The following is a 25246-nucleotide window of genomic DNA, read 5'->3' on the forward strand; positions in this document are numbered from 1 at the left end:
ACACTGTAACAATCATAAGTCTGAGGATTGGTCGCAAAGTAACTTTTTCAGCACATAATAACCTTGAATGGTCACTAAACAGGGCAATTGTTAAGTGATGACTACCTGCACCATATATTTGTGTGAATAAATGGTATGAAAGATGGAGTATATGAAGTCCATTTAGGTCAGGCCAGAGTGGCAGAAAGCCTTATTCTAGAAGATTGCAGCCTACTTTGTCTAGGTGAAATGATGCTTTCAAGGAGATATAGCAATCATGAGAAAACTGCCAAGATTGGATAATCGAGCCATTCTATAGGATCATGGAGTGTGATCATAGTGGGGTCCTGCTTTAATTCTTTGAAACTCAAATTTTTGAAATTCTAATTTAAAGAATTAAATCCTGCTTTAATTTTTTGAAACTCAAGTCCAGCCATGCTTTAAGTTGGGTAGATATGAATGGGCATTATGTATGTGAGAGTAAACATTGAAGACCTGTATTTGTTTCTACCGTGTTTCCCTGAAAATAAGACAGGTTCTTATTTTCTTTTGGCCCCTGAAATATGGCCTGGGCTGGGGTGAGGGTCTCCGCCCTGAGGGTCACCTGGCCAGCCTTGCCGAAGTTCTCCCGAGCAACCACCCCCACCCCCAGCCAGAGATGTGGTGGGATGGGGATTGGTTGCAGCTCCTGGAGCCGAAGCAGAGAACAAAAGGACAGCTGGGAAGAGTTTAAAAGAGAGAATCCAAGGTGCTGGTTCTCAAGTTACACATTGCTGGGGCGGGGGGAGGAAAGGGGAGCAGGAGAAGAAGCACTGGCTTGGATTGCAAAAGCCATGGACTGGCTCAATCGCATTCCTCTTGAAGAACCTACAGGGCAAACAGGAGATCTGGGGTTTGGGCGAACAGCAGAATTCTTGCTTTTCCGCCGCCCCACCCCTCCCCACCTGGCTCTCCCCCTCGCCGGCTGAGATCGGCAAGCCAGATTCGGGGAGCTGAATGTGCTGCTGCTGCCCGGGAGGAGAAGAATGTGAGAAATGGGTGCTCTTGCAGCGCCTCCTCTCTCTCTTCTTCTCCCAAGTGGCAGCGGTGCGTCCGGCTCACCGAATCTGGCCTGCTGATGTCGGGCGGCAGCAGTTCTGATGTTCCCCCTCCCTTTGCCCCCCCGGCGCATGCGTCTAAGTATTTGGGGGGGGGCTTATTTTCAGGAGGGGCTTATTTTACCGCATGCGCTCAAAAGCCCAATTGGGCTTATTATCCAGACAAGTTTTATTTTCAGGGAAACGGTGTGTGTCTTGTCTGTGGATGAGTAAGAGTATCCAATAACACTGGAGGCATTATAAGATCCCATTGGCAGACACTTAGGATTCCATCTGAAGGAGCAAACGTTTTGATTAAAATTAGGTATATACTGTAGTGGAAGAACCTAGAGTACATTGTAGTTTAAATGGCTGCAATATAAGGGTTTTTACTGCCTCTTGCCTTTTCATAGAAGCCAGTAGATACCTCAGTGAGATTGGCTAGTTGTACAAATATCCACTTTCTGACAGGCTATGCCATCTTAAAATTGGCTCTTCTCTTGACCAACTTACATACCATATGTCAATAGAGGTAGAGGTAATCAGAAAGGAAGGGTGATTTGCTTGACTACTTTGTGATAGCAGCAGTTCCACACACCTGCTTTTTACATCTCAGATTGAACTTTGCTTAAGTAACTAGCAAATTGAGCTGGTGGAAGAAAAGATGGTAAGAAGAGACAAAGAAAGGGAAGACTGAAGAGGTTATGTTGAAACTATTTACGCTCACTTTTTCATGGATGGTTTTGCTCCCAGGTTAATTTCAATTTTCTTCACCTTTGTAATATCACTTCAAGGGAGATTGAAGTACTATTTTTCTTATTTGGTCCACACATTTTGAGAAAGATATTGGTTCTCTACTTGCCATTGTGTCCAAAATACAAAAGCCACTGTTTTGAAAAGCGGATTATTATCCTTCACTTTCCATCTAAGAACGTAGAAAACATTTATTCTAAATTTCAGAACTGTCTATGCTGTTTTTTCCAAACATCCAGAGCAAAAGAAGTAATTTAAAAATGTATCTTTTTAAAAAATGTATCTCAGTGTATCTTTTAGTATTTTATAAATTAGAATGGTCTAAGAGTAGGGATAAAATGTGTGTATAGACACATACATATGTTTATTTCTCCTCAGCCGGGTATTTTCCTACGTAAACCAAGATTTTCAAAATGCTGCCATAGCTCAGTGAAATCCCATTCACTAGTTCTAGGCTTTTTCAGACAGCAAGCAAGCAGTTTGCTGCCTTTTGGGAGACTAATATAGATCTATTTCGGACTAATTAGTCCTCATCAGTTAGCCACACCTCATCACGTGTTTCCTCCCCATAGAGGTCAAGTATTTGTTTTCTTCTCTTATTGTAGGCCCTTCCTTATGTGAAATACACATAAAGGGCCTACGATAAGAGAAGAAAACAAATACATATGTTTGTATATACCCACACAAAAATATTACACCCCTCCCCCTATATTGTATAAAATGCTACTAGACTATCCAGCAGTACTTATGTACCAATCTCCTATAGCAGATTCTGGTATGAGAGTGACAGTAAATTCTCAGAACAAACACTTATAGTTTCTCAATTCTCATTCTCATATTGGAGAAGACAAAGTCATTGCCACAAGGCAAAAGAAATAGAGCTCTGCCTGGATATTAGAGAATGTCATTTAAACAGTCAGAATCTTGGATCTTCCCTTGGAATATCAGAAATGGCTGGAAATATTTCACATACATTTCTCTGTGGGGCTCATAGCAATAATTAGATTTAGTAAAGATAGCTATGAACTCCTATTATGAGGCTGGATTTTTTTTCTCCTTTGTTTTTTTCAGTTCTGTGCCTATCCATGGATTCTTAGAGGACTACGTCTTTGTAATCCAAGCACTCTTTGATCTGTATGAAGCCACACTAGACCCTAGCTGGTTGGAATGGGCTGTGCAGCTACAGCATAAACAAGATGAACTCTTCTGGGATCCGAAAGGTTTTGCCTATTTCTCCACAGAAGCTGCTGATCCTTCCTTGCTCTTTCGCATGAAGGATGGTATGTATTCCTTTCAGAAGGAGACTCCAGTTTCTAGTGGTGATTAAATGACAGTCTATGATTTGGGCACTGCATTAGTGATACAGCTCACCTAGAACAGAGTTATTCAACAGTTATTGCAGAAAAAAAAATCAATTTACAATTAATTAGAATTTGGATTTTCTCCTGAGCTTATTTTAGAAACAAATTTCCAGGATACTTAAAAGATTACCTCAAAGGAAAAAAATCCCACTGTTTCTCAAGCTTGGATTAATGTCTAACCAAAGGAGGATTTCCAACTTCTCATTCACTACCATGTACTATCTCGAGGGGCCCGCTTCACTTCATCCCATCCTTACTTAACCGCAGATACAGATGTGACCAGCAGCAGAGGTAGCAAAGATATGAACAGGAAGATAATTAGACTTTTTTTTGGCTGATGGAAAATCCTCGACTTGCCACCATTGATATTGCTCTCTCTTTGCAGTTGAAGCAAAGTTAATGAACAAATGTGTTGGTGATTAAAGGATTGGCATAGAGGAGTTATTTTTTTCCCTTCTCTACAGGCCCTCCTTGTTCTGATTTTTGATTTGTCTTTGAAAATAAACTGGCTTATCAAGGGAGGAGTCAATCTGAATATAACTTTGGGTTCTCTTACAACCTTTTAGCCTTTTGCTGACTAAAAGTTAGAAGGTGAATATGCAAGAATAACAGAAATCACCCAGCTGCCTAAGGCAGGACTATAACTCACAGTCTCCTGGCTTTTTGCCTGGTGACTTAACCAGATCTTTCTAAGCTAGCTGAAGCAAGTTAAGTTTTCTTTGGCAAAGAACACTGTATGTAAGCATAGTATAATTTTTCTTTAGTTGAGTGACATTGTGATAGGTGCTTATGAATATGGATGAGCTTTGCTAGGGGCTCTTACAACCTGGTACTTCTCCAATATGAACCTGCAGGCCTCAGAATTCTCCAGCATTGCCTTAATAGAGACGATGCAGGTATCTTGTCCATTGGGAGAGTTCAGAGTAAGAATAGTTAGCATTCCTTTCCCAATTAGCACTGTAGTAGTCTAGCACAGGGGTCTCCAACTGCTTGGCTGTGGCCCACTTCCGGCCACAGCCCATTTAGAACAGGGCTGTGCCAGCGGCAGTTGAGTATGTGTGCATATGCAGCCCCCCTCACGCTCAAATGCAGCTGTGCATGCATGAACGCCTGCCCCTTGCGCAAAACCATCCCCTCTCTTCCCTCTCCCTGCCAACCCAGAAAGGTTGGGGAATGCTGGTCTAGCAATGTCTTGGTCTTTCTCTGTAACAAAATGTACATGAATACTATATTATAGATCAGGTTCCTTCTGATATGAAAATGCCAAAAAGTAGTTTCTGTGCCTCCTTTCATTATAAAATCATCTGCAAAAATTAATGCATGGTATCTGCTTAAGGGGGGGAATCTGATTAATCAGAAGACCCAGTTTATGTTCCGGTTTTTAGTCTTGGTAGGTACAAGTGGTGGGACTGCAAGTATGGAACATTAATGTGTTGTGCAAGTATGAATAAGGCAAGCATCTCTCTTGGCACATTGTCTGAGGAAATAGAAAAATTGTATTTCTGCAGCAAGCTTGTCATTGCTTATACATTTATTGCACTTTAATGCTTTTATGTTATTTAATATGTTCTCAATAGCGTTGGACTGTCATTTGTTGGTAATAAGTAGAACAATCTAGTTGGCACAATGTCAGTATATAAGTAGACTATAGTGTGACTTAAATGCTCTTTGGCTATTGTCCTAGATAGCCTGGTGTTAGGTAGGAATTGGGTAGGCCCCCTGAGAACAGTTGGCTGACTATAGTCAGACATGGGGGAGGATACAGTGTGAATGCTAAAACCCAGAAGCAAATTCCTGACAATTGTACAGTGTAACAGTTCTCATCTATTCCTATTTTATTGGGATTTGGCCCCACTTAATTTAATGGGATTAAAAGAAATTGCACCTCTTAAGGCTGAAACATTGAAGAATTTGACAGTTGAGAAAGAAACTGACAACGTAAGAAAACTGAGAAAACAAGTGTCATGAAAGTGGAATGCAAGCTGCACTCCCTTTGTATTTGCATGCAAGTCACAATGTCCATTCAAAAAGGGACTGTGCTTGTATTGGGATGTTAATTGGTTCCCCTTTGCACTCCCATTTCCCATTTCTGCTTTACATTGTAGAAGATGTCAGAGCATTACAAAAAAACCTTTCATTAAAAAGTGTGTAAATTCTTTTGTGTTCAAAAAATAGTTGATTTACTGACCTTTGTTATAGATCAAGATGGTGCGGAACCCAGCCCCAACTCTGTTGCAGTTTCTAATCTGCTCCGGGCAGCGAGCTATACTGACCATGAAGAATGGGTGAAGAAAGCTGGGCAGATCCTAACTGTCTTCTCAGAGAGACTTGTGAAGATTCCTGTTGTCCTCCCTGAGATGGCCCGAGCCACTGCTGCATTTTATATGACACTCAAACAGGTACTGTGCTGGACAGGGTAAGATTTAATATGCAGCATTTAGAGCAATGTTTCCCAATCCAATAGTTTCCTAGGAGTTGAGAGATAACTCCTCTATTCCCAGTGGTTATTAACTATTGATTCTAAGAGTTGTGGTAAAACAAGCCTGAATTGCACCAAAAAGCAGAAGGCTAATTTAGAGAGAGAGAAGTAATAGCATTGTGTAAGAAATGTCTGGGATATCAAAACCCAACTTGGTCCTCAACTTATAACCACAAGTGGGACCAGGGCTTTGGTTGCGAAGGGATGTGGTTGTTAAGCAAGTCATCGTGTAACCAGAGCTAATTTTATGACCATTTTTACTGTGGTCATTAAATGAATCCCACGATTGTTGAATGATTCACACAGTTGTTAAGTGAATCTTTCCTAATTGATTTTCCTTGTTGGAAGCCATCTGAGAATGACACAAATCACAATCATGTGAGCGCAAGGTGCTGCAACCATCATAAATGCAAGCTGGCTGACAAGCACCCAATTGTGTGGCTGCAGGGATAGTGTGATGATCATAACGGCAAGGATAAGTTGTAAGTTACATTTTCCGAGGCTGTCATAGCTTCGAATCATTGTTAAATGAATGGTTGTAAATTGGGGACTAGAGGGAAGATTTGAGATTTTCACAAGTAGAATTATTAAAGTTCTGCCCTTTTATTTCTTGAGTCTGCTCTGTATTTTCCTTACCAAGAGTGAGATCTCTCTGTCCTTGGAGAACCTCCACACTGGTTGTCTGGACTCCTGCTCTGAGCCTTCATTAACTGGTACAGGGTGAAACAAGGCTAATCTGCACATGATTTCAAGTTCTTTTTCAATCGCATTAGAATAACTTCAGTAAATAGTTTGTTATTACAACTTAGTTTCTTTAGAGTTACTATTTGCTGGTTGATAGCATTTTTTTATTTGTTTACTTTTCTCCCTTTCTTTATGGTTATGAATTGTGACAATTTGTATGATGTTCTCTTTTATCATTGCCAGTCTAAAAGCCAAGGTCATTTTTTGGTAAAGCTTAACTTCTATTTCTCTTCTCAACGCCAGGATTTGTGGTACATTTTGAATAGCCTTAATTTAAAAAGTGGGCTAAACTGGAGCAGAAATGTCAAAAGCCATAAGAAGAGCTAAAAAAAATAATCTAATTTCTGAGTTTTAGAGGGAGACTAAACAGAAAGAGCAGGTGAAAAAAAAATACACCTATTACAACTGTTTCCAATAAAAGAAACTCATGAATTCATCCATTGAAAATGTCAGTGAATTCAATCTAGCACTCTTATGTTACACATTGAGAATGTCCTGTTCAGTGCATCCAGGGAGAGCAAATATTTCTCCTAAACCCAAGTCTGTTGTATTTTATCAGTAAGTCTCTACTGGACAATTTTCTTATTGAGTTACTTACTCTTTAGAAAAAACTCAAAAGGTGTACTACTTTATACTTTGAACAGGTTGTTATTTGTGGTGATCTAAAAGGAGCAGATACCCGAGAGCTACTGCACTGTTACCATTCTACTTACACACCTAACAGGGTAAGAGCCATAAGGTAGAAATTGGCTTTTCTGTTATTCCTTTTTTTTAAAAGTAGTCTGGGTTTGATGTTTTCCTATGCAAAATGAGATCAGAATTTTCTGGGTTGGGGAGTAAATTACTTTCATAAATTCAAGGCCATCAAAGGGTGTTCTTCAAAAAGCAAATTATTCAAGGATGGCTCTTTGGCCCTCTCCCTTTCCCCTTATAGTTTTTCACACTTTATGGGATGTATTTCAGGTTCCATAACCTCATTTTAGTGTATCCTTTATATCTGTTTCTTTTATATTTAAGGCTGCAGAATCTAAGTTGGTGGATGCTAGGTATCTAGAAATGGCAAAACATAAGTTGCTTTATCTGTGCCTCCTTTTGGGGCACGTAAGTCTTTACATGGGGTTTTCATGATGAAATGAGAAAATATAATTAATATGATATATCTGGCCCAACTGTCATCTTTGAACTGCCCATGTAACTGTTCACAAAATTGACAGAAATTATGTATGGAAATGTACAGTTTTCTTAGCAATGAATGGGTTGGATAACAGCAGGGAAAAAGTTGATTGTGCCATTTATTTAGTTTTTATGGAGAAAGGCTAAACAAATGTTGCAATTTAAATGGATTTAATTGCATTAAATGTTTAAGCCCTTCATCCTATATACACTTTGATTTTACCTAAGTTCATGTGCTAGTTTGTCATACCTGTCTTTTTGTTACTTAAATTTAGCGGTGTTTAGATATCTTTTCTGTCTAAATTTAGCCTGAAAATATTTGTATTCCAGCAACCCAAAATATTTAACATAGGGAAATAGTTGAAAAAAAATCAATTTGGGGTGGGGATGAGCTAGGCACTATAGCTGCCATGCATATCTATTAATTGGCCTGTGCAGAAGGAGCTTTATTTGAGTTCAAATCAACAGCAAGACTGGGACCTGGCTTGCCTGATCCAGACAAGCACATGTTGCTTCCTACCTTATTTAAAAGAATTACTTAAGAAAATTTCATGGTAAAAGTGAATGCGATACCCTCCAGAGAATCTGGACAATGGGGGGGAAAGGTTGTAGTTTTTTGGGTTTGGGAGAGGTAGCTATTCTGCTGGAAATGAAGGAGTTGTTTGAAAGCAGCTTTTAATAACAGATCTGGCAATTGTTACATTTGCTATGATGCATCTGGCCTACTGATTCATACATGGTTTTTTGGAGAATATATCCCATTGAATAAAACGGGGAGACAGAGAAGAGAGATAGCAGTAACTGTGTGCATCTGGCATAAGAGTATCTCTGAGAGGCTAGGATCTTGAAGCAAGCTGTACAAATTTGTAAACTTATCTGTAATGTACTAATCCGTCTCTTAATACACATTTTTCAAAGGCAGCGCCCTTTTAATTTCAAAAAAGCACTAGTGAGGAAGGCCGGAATAGTGTAGTGCAAACACATTCAATCACTTGCACCAGGGTCTCCAATTTCCAATTTCCATTTGACATACTCTGATAACCCTTATATGAACACATACTTTGATTCCTTTCTGGACACTTGCTTCATTGTATTTTCAGAATGCAACAAGGGGCAGTAATAAAGGAAGAAATCTTATAAAGTGGCAGTACTTGCTAGACAGTTGGTCAAAGCAGTTGTCTGTTTGTTACCACACTAGTCTATCATAAACAGGTTAAATCAATTCTTTTTGAAGGACTTGGCTTGAGCTGCTCTATGGGCCACATTGTATCAACTCTCAAGCTAGCCCATCTCAAAAGTTGTTGAGAAGATGAAGTGGAATAAGCATACACCCACTCATATTTATATATGAAGAGCAATGTGTGAGTATGTATGTGTATGAAAAATAGCAGGTTGGAGAAGAGGGAAAAAGAGAAAGCATGTGTGCAAGAAAGTAAGACATGTAAGAATTCCTTAAGAACTGTCCAGCACCATCGAAGAGATTTGCTACAGTAGATTATCTTTCAGTGAATGTTGCTGTATAAGCATCTGTTGGAGAAAGAAGTGACTATCTGACATCATCTGAATTTGCTCCTGGAGGAGCTTGTCTTCATTGTGCTTTTCATAGCCCATGTCTCTTTTTGCTTCATCTCTTCTCATGTTTTATCATATATTCTTTGAGAAGGATTTAAAGCCAGTGACCCATTTTCCATGTGTTGAAAATACCACATTAGCGGTGGGAAGCTAAGTCTGCCTGTGTCAGTGTTAATAACCTACTCTTTTCTCAAGAGCTGTATCAGCTTTTTGTTCTGTGCAACCTTTATATGTTCTGGGAGAAACTCCCAGATGAACCAAGGAGTAGGGAGCGTGATCAAATCAAACAGCCTGGAAATTAAATTCTATTCTCACAGTTTAATTCAATTTCCTCTTAACTGCAGCAAAGAGCTTTGGAAGGAAAGCTTTGCCTGGCAGGGAGATATGTTCACTGTAAAAAAAATATATGCAGGCCTGATTAGATGTTTGGGGGATTTGAAATGAGAGGGTGGGGTTAGGTAGTTGGCTATAACTTTTTCTCTATTTATCCATGAATAAAGAGAGGAAAGGGGATGTTCTGTCCCTTGAGAGAATGATATGTGAATGCCTTCAGCTTTTAAAGACTCACAATGCCACCAGTCAGCTTCATGCATGCATTTGTGACAAGTTGCCACCACCTGCTGGTAATTCAGAGGAGGAGCCGCAGTTTTGTTAACAGGAAATCTCTGGCCATGGGTTTACCAAAAGGTACCAAAAAGATAAGATCTGTTCCTTCCTTTAGCAGTAGGGAATTTCACAGGTTGATGAACATTGTTATTGGAATCTGTACTGAATTGCCCAATTAACTTGTGTAACATTAAAAGCAAGATTATACAGGGAATATGTTCATAATAAGCTGTTGCTGTTCAAATCCTTTGAAAGAAGTACTTGAACTGTAAAAGCAGCCAAATCTTTGCTTAGGCTCATAGCTGTTTTGCCAGTTGCTTCTTCTGACTCCATATGTGCATGCAAGAAGAGCTACATTTAGACTTTTTTCCTGGTTTGGGCTAAATTCACTGTATCCATACCTTTCCATATACCAGTGCATACACATTAATTTTGTTCTTTAAACTTTAAACATTGTTTTCAGGATCTCATCAACTCTATTCTGCTATGATTTTTTGGCTCCACCCCCTTCCTTTCAGTCCATGGATTCTTCCTTCCTAGATTTGTTTGCAATTTCTTTCATTCTCTGGAGCCACCTCAATATATTTTCATACTGGCCAATCACTTTTCAATTTGATCTATTTACTTCTCATTCTTTCCTAATCTCTTCCTGTATTGCCATATATATTTCTTATCTAATCCCTTTCCATTGTACATCGTGTACTTTTATGTGTCTTATTCCACTCTCAATTCTATATAAACAAAGTAGGCAGAAATATACTCTCAAACACAGGTGTTTTTGCTTGTCAAACTAACCACTAGTTTTTGCTAGCTTTTGCCCAAATTAAGATTTTTCTACCTTTACTAACATTCTAACAAGGAATACGGTATTTTTGCCATTTATGTGAAATTTGCAGTCACTTATCTCATTTTCTCTGTGAAGCCCAAGCCATGGTGACATAGTGGTTAGGGTGCAGTACTGCAGGCTACTTCTGCTGACTGGCGACTGCCTGCAATTTGGCAGTTCGAATCCCACCAGGCTCAAAGTTGACTCAGCTTTCCGTTCTTCCGAGGTTGGTAAAATGAGGACCCAAATTGTTGGGGGCAATATGCTGACTCTGTAAACCACTTAGAGAGGGCTGTAAAGCACTGTGAAGCGGTATATACCGTAAGTCTAAGTGCAATTGCTACTTTGATTTTTGATATATATATCTTGTTGCATCTTGTTGCAAATTGTCTGGATTCTTAGCCATCCACACAGCATCATGACATAAAATCTCTGTGTAAAAGCGTAAATATCACTACAAGTATTCCTTATGCTTTCATAAATAGGTATATTAAATAACCAAGGTGGCATATGGTTCTTAACTCGTTTGTTTTGAATCATTTGGTAATCCTTCTGCATGCTTCACTTTAGTGTAATTTTTGCCTTTCACATAAGACTTTCTTTAATTCAAACCCGTTTACTATATCATATGTTTTTTCTATATCAACAAACATGGAATGAATTTTCTCACATTCATATTTCTCTCAGCGATCTGCTGAAAAACAAAAATATAATCTGCACATACTCTGGCATAAATTCAAATTGCAGAATTGTACTTCTTTTCGGCCTTTCTTACACTCTTTCAATCAGAATTCTGTCAGACACCTTCCTAAGCACCTCCATGAAATAATTTACAAGATGATGGGGGAATTAATGTACAGTCATTCTACAAATACAGTCTTCCATAGTTTAAGTCAGTATGCTTGACTTTCCTTTCATCCAGTTCTTCTGGCACACTCCCATTTATAGCATTCATTTCAGTTTTGTTTGTTGACATCTCACCATCATTCTCATATAAATTTCTAAAATGTTCCTTTAGCATTCCTTCATTTAGGTTTTATCCTAAATAGTTTCATAATTTATGTTTTCTAATTCTGTTTATTTTCTTTGAAGCTCCTGATCCAGTCCTCTTCATCCACTTCCATAGCATTTAAAAAAATATTTCAATCAAAATTGCTCTGCATTTTCTCTGTTTCTTTTTATTGTTTCTTCCTCTGTTTGATTACATTCTTTCACCTATCCTTTCCTTCAAATACAATATTAAATAAATCTCTCTTTTTTTCGTAACAATCACACTTTAATTTGCATTTTTCTCATACACTCTTTTTCAACCATTCTACCAAGTGTCTTTTTCACATTTATCATTTGCCTAATTCGATGCATTTTTTTTTTGTTATATTTTGCAATGTAACAAGTAACTACTTCCAAGCAGATTCAATATTATCTTCCCTCATGTCTACTTTTCATTCATTTTGGTATGAGACTATTTATCTTTTAATACTTTCTCATAAACGGCTTGTACTTTCTTTTCTTGGAATCATTCTACATCCACTCTAGATTATTTCTGCCTTTTTTAATTCCATGGCAAATTTTTCCTATGATCCATTTTTGACACCACTAAAAATGATTGTCCTACATTCAGAATCTCCAATTATCCTTGTATCTTTCACTGTTTCTCTCCATTTTTCATCATAAACAATCAAAGCAATCGTCTTTTTAGATCCTGTTTTGGGTAGTGTTAAACTTAACCCATGAAACAAAAACAGCCTTTCTGAGTAGATGCCTAACATTCTCATTTTTTAGTTGCACTTGTGATATACTGTTTCATCTCATTCTCATCCATCCATTTATTTAGTGTATGGTTGGTCATACACAATATTAAAACACTTCATTTTTGCAGGTTAAAACAATTAAAACAATTAGAAAAAGAGCAGTAAGAAAACCTAAGAGGAAAACAGAAATAACATTTCAGAGTTTAATGTTGAGTTTAGAGATCCAGTCAGTAGCTGTCGTTGTTACGCAGAGGAAGTTCCTAAAATCTCCTGGATACCTTCTGTTAGAGCAGTGGTTCTCAACCTGTGGGTCGCGACCCCTTTGGGGGTCGAATGACCCTTTCACAGGGGTCGCCTAAGACCATCGGAAAACATATATTTTCGATGGTGTTAGGAATAGTTTTATGGTTGGGGGTCACCACAACATGAGGAACTGTATTAAAGGGTTGCGGCATTAGGAAGGTTGAGAACCACTGTGTTAGAGCATTCCCTCACTATATGTTGGATAGTCTGTCGGGGGCCCCCGCAATCACATTGTGCTGAAGGTGTCTTTCCCCATTTATACAAGGAGTCGGCACATACCCCATGAGTCGCTCTAATTCTATTGTATGTTACCCGTATGTGTCGGGGTAGATTAAATCCTGGAGGTATACTATTAGGATTAATATGCTCAGAAATATCTTGGGGGGAATAGCTACTCCACGCTTCCATCCACTTTTGTGTGGTGTTCTGATGATCGGCCAGCAGCTTAAGCACTATCAAGAGTGGTGGATTTCTTGACTTTAATCCATCCATGTATGTCACATAACAAAATGTCTTTTTCCTCAGATTTATTCAAAATGTTGCATTTACCTTTACCCCAACATTCATTTTTGTTTTTTTAATCACCTCCATAACCAAAGTTTATCATGCATGTGTCCCCAGTCTAGGGATTTTTATTTTCATATGTATTCATTACACTCCAGATGATACACATTTCAAACTTAGATATTAGGCCTTTTATACATAATTAAACTTACATTTTTACTTTGTGGCATGTGTTCATCTACTTCAGGCCATAAGATAAGACTACTTGCATTCAAAACTATTTTCTCCTTCCCCTTTCTCTTGGTTTCATAAACACAACAGATATCTATTGTATTTCATTCATTAATTCATGATCATTACCATTTATTTCTTTTATATTCCAAATCACAATCTTCTGTTCACCATGGTCTTCACCAGATGAGATCATAAATATGGACTTCACTGCTCATCAAGCTTTCATATAATACACTTTAGATAGATAAAGATTATATTATATTACCAGGTATAGTAATGGCATATATAGCAGACTTGCCTAACAGTGTTCTAATATCCTCAAATTAAAATTATAAATGAAGATGGTATAAATATAACAAAAAAAGACAATGCTAAATCTTATCAAAGTCAGAGCAGAAGGAATGGGAACAAAATAAGAATTTGTGCTTTGGTACGTGGGATCTGTTGAAGCTTATCTGTACTATGGGCTGCACATATTCTAGCTAAGCAAAACTAGAAGTGTTAAGTCTGTGGAAAAATCAAAAGGAAGTCTTAGCCTGAGGTTTGGAATTCAGATGAAATAGGATAGAGAAGGTGGTATTTGCTAACTAGCCTGAGAAGAATTATCCTCCTAAATTGTTTCATGGCCTTTTGCAAAAGGCATCTCTTAATTTTCTTTGTAGCTTCTCTTTCCTATTCATTGATCTTCCTTCCTGTAGGTGATGAAATAACTTTAACTCATTTTATTCTATAGATGAGATTGCTGCTCAGGCAAGCCTAGTAACAGGATTTTAAAATAATGTACTATTGTTCCACTTGAAGCCTCTCTTTAGTCCGTAGCAGCAAAGTATTAGTAGCTAAATCTGCTAGGGTGAATATAATGAATTTGATGCTCAGTAATTAATTTCTCCTGGAAGAATACAGTATAGTAAAGATACCTTGAAATGGAAAGAAAACAGTGACACAAGAAACCACTTTTACTTCGGATATAGATGCTGGGCATGTTTTAACTTGCATCTATCTACAACACAAATATACCTTGGCAACTTCTTTTTTTATGCTGTGTATCCATAATGTTGTTTTCATCTCATTCCCAGGCCATAAGTAAGATAAGCTTAAATAGTCCTCAGCTATAGATAAAATAGCAGTTTCCCCCTTGTTTCCAAGCTTCAAGGTATATAAAACCTCTTAAGGTTTGTCATTCAGTACTCTGGAAATAAATCAGGTGACTGCAGTGAATAGAAGCAGGATTGGGATCAGCACCAGGGCAACAAATTAATGTTGGCATTGTTTTCTGCCCACTTAAGAATAGTTAGGTAGCATTTCAACTCAATGGCAAAAGGCTCTAAGTTTGGAGGATGGTTACTGTTTTTACTGAGGTAAAAATCTCCTCAAGAGTTAGTTGCTCTTTTTCCACTGCAAACTGGGATCACAAACAGGGGACTGTTAATCCTTTTCCATTTTTCTCCCCCCCTCCCTCTGGACAAGTAGGCCCTGATTTGTAGTTGAAGAAGCAATGGCTAAGTTTTCAGGATGCCAAGATTTAATGTGTCCTTCATGGAATCACCAGAAGTGCTGACCAAGGGTATAGCTAATGTTAATGTGGAGAAGGAGGATGGGTGGATATTTTCTGGAGAAAATGTTTCAGAATTAAAGTTGATATTGACTGGTGATTGTCAGAAATGCAAAATAATACAGAATCCATTAAAAAAAATCACAGTACTCTGACATGATGATTCTCTGGACACTCAAGAACAGAATTGGTCAACACAAAGGTACTTGGATGAAATAACAGTGAGTCAGTAGATGAGACCAATGAGGCCAAATAAAGAAAATATCAGTGAGAAGAAGCAATAGTGAAGGAAAGAAAAAATGTTGAACAATTTGAATATTCTGGATAAAGGCTAGCTATATTTGTTGTTTGCCCTCAAAGCCAAACAACAAAAACAGAGAAAAACCGAAACTTGTTCTAATTTAAGCATGACTCATCCCTTCTCCTATAAACTACAGTCTCTTCCCAAGGCAAAAAGGAAGGTGGCGTATCACTCTGTTCTGGTAGAGAATCAGAAAGCAATGTGGATAGACAGTGCATGATTTGGGAATGGAGAGTCAACTTTCTGGTTTATTATTTCCTGCCCTATTAATAGCCAAAGGATAATTGTAAAGGATTTCATTATCTCTACTGTCCACTGAGTGCTAATCTTCTGTTTTTCCTTTATCCTGCCTGACCAAGAAGACCTCAGGGAGGCTGTAAAAAAAACCCAACAACACCAAATTAATGAATTTCAGATTGGACATGAATTGGTAATTAATCACTCCCAGAATTCAAGATAAGGCCAACATAAAAGAATGCCAGGGGGAAAAAAGTAAGAAACAAAATACATCACATGTTGATAGTGAGGAGGGCTTCTGTCTATCCTGAAGGAACCCTGAATGTATTAAGTCGATTTGCTGGCAAAGAAAGTGGCCAGTAGGAAGATTCTTAGTATTTCATGGTAAAACAGGTGGACAATATCAGTAGACTTGGAGTTTTGGGAAGGGAAATTGTGGCAATTTATCTTCCCTGAAAGGAAGAGATGACATAGGATGGTAGGGATGGGGAAGAGATGGTAGGGTCAGGGGTTGACTTTTAAGACTGGAGAAAAAATAAGTAAACAAAGAATCAGGGCTAGGAAGTCTACAGAGAAAAGACAAAAACAGCCAAGCTTATGAAGAGAATATTTGGGACATCTCACTGAGGAAGAGGAGAATTGGCAATACACCGCATTCTACCTAGCATAGAATCAAGAAAAGATTTGATGTTGCTGAATGGATAAATATGGTTGTGAGTTTTTTTATCACACAGTACTCAAAAAGTGCAGCAACTTACATGTACAGTAAATACTGGGGGTAAATAGAATGCATGTTGATATATTTGAGACAGAATGGTGAAGATGTCCTTATTAAAATAGGTAATAATAGATAATAAATGCCTTAGCTGTGATTTTAGTTGGAATGATATGTGTGTGTTTGCAGCTTTCCTTTGCTTTCCTGTATCCAAGTGACCTTGTTAGTGTTTCAGAGATGACTTATCACTTCTTTTCAAGATAGTTGATGTGAGAAACACCTTTCTGAGTTTGATAGTTACGTTATTTTTTTAGCTTGCTGAGTTTATTTTCCGAGTTAGTTGCATTATTTTATTTAAAAAAATATGCGTGGATATGTGTATGAGAATGCACATGCATGCACTGTCACACACAATGCAGTAGTCTTTGTTTTCCACTTGTGGTTGAGTTTCAATTCATATAGTTGAAGCCAAAATATGCAGAATGAACCTGGTTGGAAAAGGCTGGATTAAGAGGTATTTACGTTTATTTTTGTGATCCAATAACTTTTCTCTGTCTTTGTCCATTGTCCATTGCAGGTGGGTGTCCAATACATTTAAATTAAATAAAAATTGTTGATCACTGCTAATCCTTCCTGTTCCTTCTTTTGTTTATATACTAGCCAATGTAAGAGAGAAGCACTTTAATAAAAAAAAGATGCTGGGTATATTTTCCAGTATTTTTGTTTCAACAAGGCTAGTTTTGTTTTAGACCTTGAACCAAGGTAAATGATAGTCAGTCTTGATGAGTTTCATGGCAGTGCTTTTTCCATTAGCTTCCAGGAGCTAGGAGAGCTAATAATAATTTCTGTATTGTAAAAATTAATTAGTGCTGCAGTCATTCATTTCTCAGGCATGATTAAGGATGACCTAATGACACTGTAGCAGGAACTGCTGCAGTTTTGAACTGTCCAAGAAAACATTCCAGAGGGCCCAGTTTGAACTGTGGTGGGAAAGATGAGAGGCATTTTTCATAGGTATGTTAAATAACAGAAAATGGAGAAAAGGAGGCCCTTGTCAGAATGGAGCCTGACGCACCCTAAAGTTAAGTTCTGCCTAACAGAAATAGCATTTAGAGAAGTAGTTGGTTATAGTTCATGTAAAATTAAAATCAACAAAATGAGTGATAAAGAGGAAAACATAGAGGCATTTGCAATTTAAATGTCCCTCTGGAAAAGGGTGCAGGTTTTGAACAGGCTGGGAATGTAGGTAGCATACCCAAGAAGACAACAAGCAGGAGGAGTTAGGATTCCCAAGAGCTGCCTTGTTTTGTTTGGAAGCAAGCCAAAACATAAGATCCTATATTAAATTGGTACAGGGGCTCTGGAACTCAGACACTGTGCTATTAACTAGAATTTTCTTAGCAAGAGAATAAAGAACTTTTGGCTCTGCTTTTCACATCAGCAAGAAAAAGGGGTCAATTTGCAACGATGATTCCTCTAGTGCAAAGGAGCAGTTTTCCAAAACGATGAGGATAGGGCCACTTATCTAGCGGAGGATGCTTTGACCGTCTTGTAGGTATATCTTTCCTGGTTGCCCTTATATGGATCAGTAAAATACTTTATCCAATACTTTGGATAAAGCTGAGCTGGCATCCTTCTACCCCAAAGACTGCTGGTGAGAAAAAAGATTCAAATTTTCTGCAGAATGTTATCTTGTCAAGTTGAGAATAAAGAATCATCTGTTCTGTGACATACCTTCTGAAGATGAACCGAATCAGGATAGGAAACTTATTTTCTGACACTTACAAAAAATGACTTGTCTATGGGAATGAATAATATTCAGGGAAGAAGATAACTGTATGAAATGAGTTTGAAGGTGACATTGGCAATTCTGACCTCACATCAGTAGAATTAAAATAGGAAAATGTGCTGGATATGTTTACATAGTAGAACTGTTTAGTTATTAAGAGGCTGTCATTTCTGACTTGTTCTAAATAAAAAAAACATATTCTGGGCTTTAATAGTTTGTTGAATTTGTCAAGTTTTGTTTCTTTGCACAGTTTCATTTTCACGGATTAACTAGGAAAGAGATTGAATTTATGTAGAAGTTGAGAGGTCTTTTCTGTCTTTGGAAACACAAAACCAGGCCCTGAATTTAAATGTCAGAATAGCCAAATGCATCAAGATTGGTTTCTACCTGTTTCTTGAAGGGATGAGCAAGGTAGAAGAGAGAGACTTGTCTCTACTAACACAGTAGAGAAAACCAGGATTAATAGACATTCCAGCTATATAGCGACATAAGTGGTATCTAACTGGCTGCGAACCGTCTTCATTAATTATTATTGATACTCTTGCCTTTGCTGATGGGTTTCCAAAATAAAAGCAGTATGATTGGAGACAAGTGCCTTTTTGAAATATGCAAACACTCTTGTGGAAAGTGCTAGATATTGCAGAGAATGGGCTGAGAAAAGCCACACAAGTATTCTTGATGTTTTAGTTTCTTTTCTATTTTGCAATAGAGTCCTCCTAGCTTTGCAAACAATTTCCCAAATGACACCAATCTACCCATTAATGTTAACACTAATGAGAAAGGCCTAACCCATTATATAGTTGATTCCTTTGACTGGAAACCATGCTCACTTCTTTTTATTACTGAAGGGAAGGAAGGAACTTTCCAGTGGGAATGACTTAGTGTGGAAGAGGTCTTCTGCCCAGGCCATTCCTTCAGAGAACGTTCCTATGAAGACTTATTCTGTTGCTTATGCCAGCTTTGGACAAATATAGTATTATTTATCTTCATTTTATTTTATCTTTATCTTAATATTCAACTCCTCACATAATGTTGCAGGAATTAGATATTCAGGGCAGAAGCACGGGGATAGACCACTAGCTCAAACTTCAGATCCTACATACAGGAAGTTGGCAAGCTGTAAAAGTGATTAATGCAGTTTGAATTAAATTAGAGTGATGTTTTTGAAGACTGCTGGGCTAGTGGGGGTGGCAACAGTATGGTTATGTTGATTACAGATTAGTTGTGGTACAGATGGATTAGAAGTGGAGAGGGTGGCAGGGAAATAGGAGCAGGAACACAAACCCCCTTCACCAAACTGCCACACAGATCAGAATCCCTGATCACAACTGTCAGGAATTGTGAAAAGAGAAACTGTCTTGAATAAGTCATAGTCATATATCTCCTTAATCAGTGTTGAACCAGAATAATATATGGACTTGTATAGAGAGCTGGGCTCCCTGATTGTTTCAGAGGCTCTTATTTATAGTTTGTTAATTTGAGTCACAACCTACTAACCCTCCAGTTCTGTTATACAGGTCAGGTTTATCAATTCAGTTGGACAACATTAGAATTCCTGAGTACCTGAAGTGGGAGGCAGCTAACGTAAATTGTCCTTTACTAAAATCAAGTTGTTATGCTTTACCTCAGTCTGTCCAGAATGCTGATCAGGACCATTTTATTACTTTCAGTGCATGTTCTCTTGCAATGAAAACAAAACAGAGGAAGAAGTTGCTGATTGTTCCAAAAACTCTTTGTGCTTTATTTGAATCTTATGACTGGAAAGGATCTGGATCTATTTGAAATGTATAGTGAGACAGATTCCTGTCTCCCAAACAATCCTATCACAAGCTATTTAGTTGAAAAATACTGGGTTTTTGGGAAGGGGTATTGTATGTTGTTGCCAGCCAATTGCCTACATTATTTTTTATGGTCTCCTGACTTTTTGGGGGAATGTATTTGTAATATATTTTTCAGTGTACAATTCAGTCACAATACATGCAACTAAAATATTACTGAGCCTTTTAAGAAGTGCTAAGTCTTTGATTAGAGGCTTTCTCCTTGTAGTTTCTATCATTAATATCTTTCTTTTGAGCATCTATACAGCCATACTAATTAAGTGCCTCATTGTCAATTGCTGTTTTCTGCAGGGAGTGATGGACTTAAATTACCAATGTACTTTCCTTTTTAATTATGATATAGGTAAACATTGCAATTAAGAGAAACAGTGAAGAAAAACCATATTTTTGCTGAGCAGGAAGCAGCAGTTGATGCCATGAATAGGGTATTATTAGAAGTTGCAAGAGGAAGCTTCTAACTGAAGTTGCAGATCAGCTCCCCCACTCCCCATTAAACTGGATTTACTTTAGAATAAATATGAAAAAAAAACATTATTGGATAATATATTGCTATTTTAAATGACTTTTTAATTCTGTTATTTTATTATGGGGAAAGATTGATTTAGTAGTGCTATATAGGATCTTAATCTGAAGAGTTAACTGATGGTATGAAGAGTACAGTGAGAGATGTGTCAAAATAAGGGCCAACCTTATTTTGGGTGGCATGATGGTTCATAAAAGCAACAAGTGCTCCATATGTTTGGGATGTAAAACATCAGCAATTTTTAAGATTCTATAAGGTTTTCTCCGTGTTGATCAAATCTATAGTGTTTGGGGGAGGAGCAAATTGTATCATAACCATGGATTTAGCCCCTGATCTTATTTGTGATAAATTTGTTTCAGGTGCTGATTCTTGCTGATGGGGATACAACAGGATTCCTCTATCATCAGCTTGGTTTCCTCTCCTCTCTGGAAAAGAAAGATGGAAAAGCTACTGCTTATGTCTGTGAAAACTTTACCTGCTCACTACCTGTCACCTCCAGCCAGGAGCTACGCCGCATGCTGCTGCCCTAAGTTACTATCCTTGGTAGTCCTCAGATTGCAATAGATTTGGGAAGGAAGAGGCCAACATTGGCAGTGTGGATCTTAACAATAAAATCATCTTCAGTATAACCTGGCCCATGGTCAATTTAGCTCGCCTCCCTCCTGTTTTAATAGCATCCTCTTCCTTATCACAGGAATATGCACATTTATTTGTCCTGAAATGTATTTATTATTTGTGGACAAGGCAATGTGTCTTAAGGGGATTTGCAACCTGCATTTTCAAGATCCTGAAGATTGAAGTTTAATTTAAAATAAGATAGGAGTTTGATTTCTGAGTAATCTCAGTTCTTGTGATGCGATACAGCTTTGAGAACAATGCTCATTCTCATGTGCTGCATAGAATCATAATTTAGACCACTACAGCCTATTCTTTTAGATGTAAAAGTCAAGACCCAGGGATTTTTTTGTCTCTATGCTTTGTTTTTGGTTTGCAAAGGAAATAGTAGGCTTCTCCTCTGCTTTTACTCCTCAGAGTAAAGGTTCTAAGGATGAGGATCCTTTGCTTATTTGATGTTAGAAAAGGACTCCTCTTATCATCTTTGTGTTTTTCTGTAGACATGTTATGAGTAATTTTTATTCAAATAGGGTTTTTACAAAGATTTTAAAAAACTACAAAAACATCGAAGAAATAGAAAAAGGAAAGATTATAAAAGGGTAAAAGAAAAAAGTAAAAATAACAAAACAATGAAGAAAAAGTAACCTAAAGAAGCAACTTCCAATCTTCTTTGCAGCAATTACAAACATAACAATGGTCATCTCCACTCTCCCATTTTGCATATCAAGAGTTCTTTTCTTCCTATAAACAAATCTTTTTAATCAATAGATCTCAAAATTAAGAGTTTGTTTTTTTTCATTTCCAATAAAAAAAATCTACAAAGAGTTTCAATCTTTTTCCAGTAGTTGTAGTTCTCTTCTTAATCAAACAAGTCATATAGCCATTTCTTCACATTCACAAGCCAATCTTCAATTGTTGGTGTTTCTGTGGTCTTCCATATTTGTGCATATAACAGCCTTGCTGCAGTTACCATATATAGTACCAATTGTCCATGAGCCGGTTGTCATTGTGTGTATGTTGTGTGTATAATCACAACACTGGTTAAGAAAAGAGTCACCAACATAAATATCTGCAGCAAATCAAGATTACCACAAAATGACATCACACAAATGATATCATGATGCAAACTTTACCTGTGTATACTTACATCAGATATTGGGATAAATAGTTCCACTTAAGTTTGCCTCCTCACCCCCTGCAGACACCTCTGATTACCAGATATCTCCATCCTGCTCTGTGGCATTAGTAGCGAGCCTTGATTGTACCAAAATGACCTAATCAGAGAAGTGACATGATGAAAAATCCCTCTGTGTATCTTGATTGACACAAGTGCACTGTTGTAGATTGTGCGTGATGGCACATGTCTTTGTTATGTACAGTATGTACACAAACATGCATCAGACACCTGTCAATTCCTGCCCTGTTTTAAACTTCGCAAAATATCATCACTTCATAAGTGACTTTTATGAATGAAGATTCTCCTGTGATAGATACTTTTAGAAACATTTTAAAACTTCTGTATTGTCCTACTCTACTGTTGAAAAGGAAGGTTGAGTTTATATATGTAAAACTTTCATGTGTACATGAAAAGGGGGGATGAGATGAAAAGAATATAACAAGTATACTTGAATACTTAAGTATTCAAATTCTATACAGATATATCACTCAGGTTGTTATACAACTCAAGAAACAGGCATGAAAAATAATGTTTCCATATTCAATTTTAAGAGAAAAACAACTTTCATATTTGGAAAAAAAGTGACTTGAAATGAAATGTTCCATCCAGGTTTATTTTAATGAATAATAGTAAAAAGTAGAATCTAATAAATAAGTTTGCAAGGCTCATAATAGCCAGTAATTGCACTGCTACTATTATCCTGCCAAAGTTCTAAACTTCCTAATGATCTCTCAAATTCACTATAAATACACTAAAAAGTACATTAAGACTTGTATTCATCTTAGGTATAATTAGATTAATTTGAATATTTTTATTAATGCAGGGCTTAAGAAATGGTTTTGCTATGCTCTGTGCATTTTAATATTACAAGATCAATCCTAGATGGTGAGGAGGACCAATTATTCAGGACAGCTGTTTTTGTGCAGCTAGGAAATGTGTATTTTCACATAGCATCATTAATGATCTGCTCACTGGGGAAGTTAAGCCTACTTTTGCACTTCCTTTCCTTTTAATCTCCTTCATTGGATGGCAATGATAGAGTCCTCAAGGTATTTTGGGATTAACTGCTCCCCAAATTTACTTATGTCTACTTATGATCCAAGAAGTTGCCTCTTGATACACCAAGTCAGGATGTCAGGAAAGGGGAATATGTACCAAGGTAATAGACTCTAATGAAAAATCAAGTCATTATTTCTTTGGATGAGGAATTGTGTTAAGCGCTGCCAAGGCCATTTCATGTTGCCAGTTCCCTACTGATGAGGAAGGAGACATTTCAACCAGAATTCAAGAAAAAAGAGCCAGAATGAGCTGATGTGGAAGCCAAGAAACTTTGCTCTTGGGTAGAATCGCATTTACTGCTGCTCTGGCTGCTCCCTATTGCCATGTCACAGCAGTAGAAGCTGAATTATTCAACGCTTGCCTATTGTGGAGCTAAATCTGTCTCCATCCAAGCAGCACTCTCATTCCTTTTCATTTTCCTGTCTCAGGTACGCAAGGAGCTGCCAGGTATCAATCTGTTTTCCTGTGCCAAATGCCACAATGAGTGAAGAAGTGAGGTACTAAATGTTGCTTTCTGGAAGAAGAGGTGACTTTGGAATGCTTTCACGCCATGCAAAACCGCTCCATATTAATTACTCGTAAATATGTTCAAATGAGTGCATTTCCTACATTTAGGACATTTTCTTCTCAGTTTTAAGTGTGTGTGGTAAATACTCAGCAGAGCAACCACACATTTGGAAATATTTAGTGAATGCTAACAAGCTCCATGTTGAGCAGAGGAATAACTAAATTCAACCAATTATCTTCTGAAAACTCCCCTGTTTAGTATGACTTTGAACTTGGCTTTCTTGTAAGGCATTGCAGAGAAACGTATGATGTAACGGGGTATATGAAGTCTTCTGACACATAGGAAGAATGCAGCGGTAAAACCCTCTCTTTGACTAAGTACATCCTGTGGTTCTGCTTACGACTGCCTGTTTCACAGACAGTTGGCTGTTACTAGAAAACCATAGCAAAGAATTAAAATAGAGTCTTGGGGGATTGGGTTGATTTGGTTGTTAAATCCAGCTCTTCCATACCGTGAATATGGTGTGTTAATGTGTGCAATATGGTGCATTTGGTGGATATCCGGTGAGGAAGTTCTGTCAATCCTGTCATCGCTTTGGCACTTTGACCTATGTCAATCTCTGTAGGTAGAGAGCTCCCAGCCAAGCAACACCAGAGAAGCCTTTGCGCAAGATTGAAAGAGCCATTTGGAACAAGGCGGTGTGATTGCGTAAAGCAGAAGCACTGGCTGCGCACTGACAGTGATGGATAGATTTAGTTATGGGGTTGCTTGACCCTGCTGCTATTCCTAGCAGTAAATTAGATAATGGCACTTCCAGACCCGATAGGAACCGTTTTATTCTCTGCTGTGCAAGTTCTCTCATCAATTTTTCTTTTGACAAGGGGCTTCATCCCAGCTACAGAGTCGGCCTATACACTTCCTTGTATATTCCTCAGCTTATGACACAATCAAGTGTTAAAATAGGAAGAATGGGACGTTCGGCATCATTAGCGGGGCCAGTGCTGGCACCGAGGATGCCCCAACTATCACAGGATGTTCCCAGAAAGAAAAAGCACTTCAGATGGCCCTGCAGTAGCTGCATTTGCAAATGCAAGGATGATTTCTTGTACAAGCATGGAGTGGAAAGAAGAGATCAGATAGCTACAGCTGACTGCACATTGCAGACACTTTAGAACAGCCAACAGGTAAATTAGCTGTTTCAACAAAGGAAGAAATATGTCGGGATGCATTCAAATGAGAGAGGAGGCTGGATGAAGCCGGGGAAAGGAAGTGCCATATTATACAATTGTTAGTTAAGGTCCAGTATGTTCAAATAAGTGTTAATAAAACATTGTAGTCTTGACCCAAATCAGAGGTGACTGTGACTCAGTAGCAGGACAAATATTTTGCATATGGGATTCAATCTCTGTCAGAAAAGACTGGCTATGTTAGGCTAGTCTTAAACTTGATCTATTGTAGTTTCCTGTTTTCTCATGCAAGAGATTTACCGCTATCCCTGAGTGGCTCCACCTCTATTTCCATTCTTTTGTAAAAATGAATAGCCCTTCTCTTACTGACTTACTTAGCAGCCA

The 25246-nt window shown here is 37.9% G+C and overlaps 1 protein-coding gene across 1 annotated transcript in view; it reads left to right on the forward strand.

Moving 5' to 3' along the window:
• The window catches only part of SPATA20 (spermatogenesis associated 20), a 44377-nt gene extending 22611 nt beyond the window's left edge, over positions 1 to 21766 (forward strand). The window contains exons 13-16 of the mRNA XM_070937591.1: positions 2880 to 3088; positions 5369 to 5568; positions 7037 to 7117; positions 20676 to 21766. Coding sequence (XP_070793692.1) covers positions 2880 to 3088; positions 5369 to 5568; positions 7037 to 7117; positions 20676 to 20846 — 661 coding nt within the window. The 3' untranslated portion in view covers positions 20847 to 21766. The remainder of the gene's footprint in view (positions 1 to 2879; positions 3089 to 5368; positions 5569 to 7036; positions 7118 to 20675) is intronic.
• Positions 21767 to 25246: the final 3480 nt, after the last annotated feature.

This window comes from Pituophis catenifer, unplaced genomic scaffold (genome assembly GCF_029215685.1).
Source record: "Pituophis catenifer annectens isolate HBS135680 unplaced genomic scaffold, rPitCat1.0.hap2 SCAF_2, whole genome shotgun sequence".
Classification (NCBI taxonomy): Eukaryota; Metazoa; Chordata; class Lepidosauria; order Squamata; family Colubridae; genus Pituophis; species Pituophis catenifer.